Source organism: Tupaia chinensis, unplaced genomic scaffold (assembly GCF_000334495.1).
Source record: "Tupaia chinensis unplaced genomic scaffold, TupChi_1.0 Scaffold000673_1, whole genome shotgun sequence".
Classification (NCBI taxonomy): Eukaryota; Metazoa; Chordata; class Mammalia; order Scandentia; family Tupaiidae; genus Tupaia; species Tupaia belangeri.
The window spans coordinates 617,085-621,476 of record NW_006160196.1 but is presented as its reverse complement, the minus strand read 5'-3'; the positions used below and the strand labels follow the sequence as shown (position 1 = coordinate 621,476).

Sequence of the window (4,392 nt, the reverse complement as noted above, 5' to 3'; positions counted from 1 at the left end):
TGGTCGCCATCAAGCGGACCATCACGGTGGGCCGGCTGGACAAGGCCGACCCGCGCGGGCCGTCCCCGGGCCCGGCCTCGTCGCCCAAGCGCGAGGTCCTGTACGACTCGGAGGGACTGAGCGGTGAGGAGCGGGGCGGCAAGGGCAGCGAGAAGGACCGCCGGCGCTCCGGGGCTGCCTCCTCGTCGTCGTCCTCTCGGGAGAAGGGGTCGCGCAGGAAGGCTCTGGACGGGGGGGACCGGGACCGGGACAGAGACAGGGACAGGGACAGGTCATCCAAGAAGGCCCGGCTTCCCAAGGAGTCGGCGCCTTCCTCAGGGCCCCCGCCAAAGCCACCGGTCAGCAGCGGCTCGGGCTCGTCCTCTTCCTCCTCGTCCTGCTCGTCCCGCAAGGTGAAGCTGCAGTCCAAGGTGGCGGGGCTAATCCGCGAGGGCGTCAGCAGCACCACCCCGGCCAAGGACGCCGCCTCTGCCGGCCTGGGCTCCATCGGCGTCAAGTTCAGCCGCGACCGCGAGAGCCGCTCGCCCTTCCTCAAGCCGGATGAGCGCGTCCCCGCCGAGGTGGCCAAAGCAGCTCCGGGCAGCACCAAGCCCAAAAAGACCAAGGTCAAGGCCAAGGCTGGGGCCAAGAAAGCCAAGGGGACCAAGGCCAAGACCAAGCCGTCGAAGACCAGGAAGAAGGTCCGCGGCAGCAGCGGCGGGGCCGTCTCGCTGAAGAAGTCCAAGGCGGACAGCTGCAGCCAGGCGGCGGGCGCCAAGGTGGCGGAGGAGACCTCCTGGTCCGGGGAAGAGCGAGCGGCCAAGGCGCCCAGCACGCCGCCCCCCAAGGCGGCCCCTCCACCGCCTGCGCTCACCCCGGACTCCCAGACTGTGGACAGCAGCTGCAAGACGCCTGAGGTCTCCTTCCTGCCGGAGGAGGCCACTGAGGAGGCCGGGGTTCGAGGTGGGGCAGAGGAAGAGGAGGAGGAGGAGGAAGAGGAGGAGGAGGAGGAAGAAGAGCAGCAGCCTGCCACCACCACGGCCACCAGCACAGCAGCGGCAGCCCCAAGCACTGCCCCCAGCGCGGGCTCCACAGCTGGCGACTCCGGGGCGGAGGATGGGCCGGTGCCCCGTGTGTCCCAGCTGCCCACGCTGCCCCCACCCATGCCCTGGAACCTGCCAGCTGGTGTGGACTGCACCACCAGTGGTGTCCTGGCCTGTGAGTGTTCAGGGTCGTGGGCAGTGGAGAAAGGATGGGAGGATGGGCCTGATGGGCACAGCCTTGGAGGCTCTGGAGGGGGAGGTGTGCCAGGACTTGGCCCGGGTGGACTGAGGGTGGTAAAGGCCAGCAGGCTCTGGCCAGAAGGCTGGCTGTCCCAGGACCCGGCAGGGTAGGTGGGTGGGTGGCAGCCAGCAGAGCCCGCAGGAGCGGGGTGGGTTCTGGGGCGTGCCTAGCCCTGGATTAGGAGAGAAAGACCAGAGAGGGTGGGCCGAGCGGGGCACCGTGTCCCCTAGGAGATGACAGTAGCCTCTGCAAGACCCAGGGTGGGGAGTGGCTGAGACAGCTGCTTGGGGTTAGGAGACAAAGTCTCATGCCTGCCACCATCTTGTCACTCAAGTGACCTGCCACACACACCCCCGCCCCTAGTACAAACACCTTGAGGCCCAAGAACATCTGGGGGGTGCGGTGGCTCGGTGGCTAAGATGTCCTTTTCTCGGTACTGGGTGTGAGGCATTATGGCCAGCCTAGGGCCTGGGATGGGAGATGATGGCAGGTGGCAAGGTGAGCTTCACCAGGTCCTCTCCTGTCACCTCCTCCCGATCTCCGTGGTCACCTTTCTGCCTCCTGCAGTGACTGCACTTCTCTTCAAGATGGAAGAAGCCAATCTGGCGAGCCGAGCAAAGGCCCAGGAGCTAATCCAGGCCACCAACCAGGTGGGTCCTGGGGAGGAGTCCGGCAGGCCCTCTGTCCACGTCTTAGGTCAGGAGAGGAGCCACAGCACGAGTCCCAGCAGTCCTGGTCAGAAGAGGGGCTACTGCCCGTACTGTTAGGACGCCGGGGAGGGAGTAAGGGGTTCACAGTTCCTCTTCTCTGCTCATCACCCCTTCATCATCTTCCCACAGATCCTCAGTCACAGGAAGCCACCCTCAAGTCTTGGGGTGACCCCAGCTCCTGTGCCCACTTCTCTGGGTCTGCCCCCTGGTCCCTCCAGCTACCTGCTTCCTGGCAGCCTCCCCCTCGGAGGCTGTGGCTCCACCCCTCCGACCCCCACTGGGCTAGCTGCTGTGTCTGATAAGAGAGAGGGCAGCAGCAGCTCCGAGGGACGAGGGGACACAGACAAGGTAAGCTGGCCTTGGGTGAGCCGGGTTGATAGTGACAGAGATGGAGAACACAGGTGCATACCGGGCCACAGGGGCCCAAGGAGTGTGGGAGATTACGGCAAGGGATGGGGACTTAGAAACCAGTTCTTTGTTGTAAGGAGCTAACTGCGCTTGAAGGGGTGAGTGGGAAGGAGTGCTGGGCAGGCTTAGAAGACAATAGCTCAGGGCCATCTCGTGGCCCAGTGGTTAAGGGCTCTGTATCCCTTATGGCCGACTGTGTGGTTCAAGTCCTGGCAGCCATGGGCCTCTTGCTCTGCCTGTTGGGCTGCCGCGGTCTGTTCCATGCCCTTTGTCTTCCCAAGATGGGTGCTAGGGAACAGTCCCTTGCCTTGAGTGGGTCACTTCCTGTGGGCCAGGCGAGTCCAAGCAGTCCCTGTGGTGGCCCTTGGTCCTTCTGGCAATGGAGCTCCCCGGAGAGGGAGTAGCTCACTGGTCCACCTGCTTGCTTTTCTTTGTTATTTTTTTAATTCTGAAGGAAGGCACCATGGCCAGCAATTAAGCACATACGGTGCCAGATCCACATGGCCAAGCACAGTTAAGATCATGGCCCTGGTGACTTGAGAAACATGTTGCATGCATGTGTCTGTGTGCCTCTGACCCTGCTGGGATGGACGGATGGAAATGGGCTGCAGTGTGACCATGCATTTTTGGGGGCATTTTTCTCTTTCTTTCATTCTTGCTCTCTCATGTATAGGCCTCCTGGCAAATTAAAAAAAAATTGGGGGTCAACTAGGTGGCATAGTGTTTAAGGTGGCTGACTCTGTGGTTGAAGTTGCAGACTTGGTGTCTTAAAACACTTGCCAGGTACATGTGCATGCCCAAGATTCCAAGAGGAGAAATGGAGGGGCTGGCAGGTGTCGTAGTGGTTAAGGGCGCTGGACTCCCACATAGCCGACCAAGATTTGAGTCCTGGACATGGCAGCTTGAATTTTCACTTTCTCTCTCTAACTTGCTCTGTCCCTCTCTGGTTGAATTGAAGATAAATAAATAAATAAAGTTAAATAATTCTTTTTTTGGAGAGATTTTTGCTATAGGGCAGACGCGATAGCCAGAGAGAAAGCGAGAAATCACCCCCAGGGGGAATGGCCACACCGCAGTTCCTTCTCCTCCATTCTCCTCTCTCCTCTCGGCATCTTAGGTACGCACGCACATGTGCCTGGCATGAGTTTAAGCCACTGGTTCCAGTACTTGAACCATGGTCAGTCGACTACCTGGGAGTCTAGTCTGCTGGTCCCAAAATTAAGTAATTCTTTCAAAAAACAAACAAACAAACAAACATAAAAATAGAGTAACCAGCAGTTGGCGTAATGGCTACGTCACTGGACTCCCATGTAGTCGACCGCAGCTTGAGTCCCAGACCTGGTGGATTAAGCTCACGCCGGGCACATGTGCGTGCGTGCCCAAGATCCTGAGAGGAGAATGAAGGAGAAGGGATTGCAGCGTGGCCATCCCCCCTGGGGGGTGATTTCTCGCTTTCTGTCTCTCCGTCTCTCTCTGTCTTTCTAGTTAGTGCACGTGCCCTACAGTGAAAACCTCTCCAGGAAAGAAAAAATTAAGGACAAATGGAGAAGAGCACAGCAAGGTCATCTCCCGTGCTCTATAGCAAACTAAAAAATAAAGAAATAAATAAATAATAGAAAAATTTTTAAGAGAGATTTTTTGCTTTACGGCATGTGTTGTGCTCACTGGAGAGACAGAGAGAAGTCACCCTCCAGGGGGTGTGGCCATACCACAGTCTCTTCTCTATCCTCCTCTTTGGATTTGGGGTGTGCATGCACATGCACCTGGTGTGAGTTTCAAGCAGCTGGGTCCAGCACTTGAACCACGGTCGACTACATGGGAGTCCAGTGCCATAACCATTATGCCATCTGCTGATTCCTAAAAAAATTATTTTTAATTCTATTTTTTCTAGAATTAATTATTTTTATTTACTTATTTACTTTAAAATAATTTTTTATTTTTTATTCTTTTTTTTTGAAAGGTTTATGCTATAGGGCGCGTGCACTCGACAGAAAGCCAGAGAGAGACATAG

General features: G+C 57.6%; 1 protein-coding gene across 1 annotated transcript in view; it reads left to right on the top strand.

Moving 5' to 3' along the window:
• Positions 1–4,392, top strand: part of SCAF1 (SR-related CTD associated factor 1) — an 18,597-nt gene that overhangs the window by 8,558 nt on the left and 5,647 nt on the right. The window contains 3 exon segments of the mRNA XM_027776456.1: positions 3–1,197; positions 1,831–1,913; positions 2,103–2,321. Coding sequence (XP_027632257.1) covers positions 3–1,197; positions 1,831–1,913; positions 2,103–2,321 — 1,497 coding nt within the window.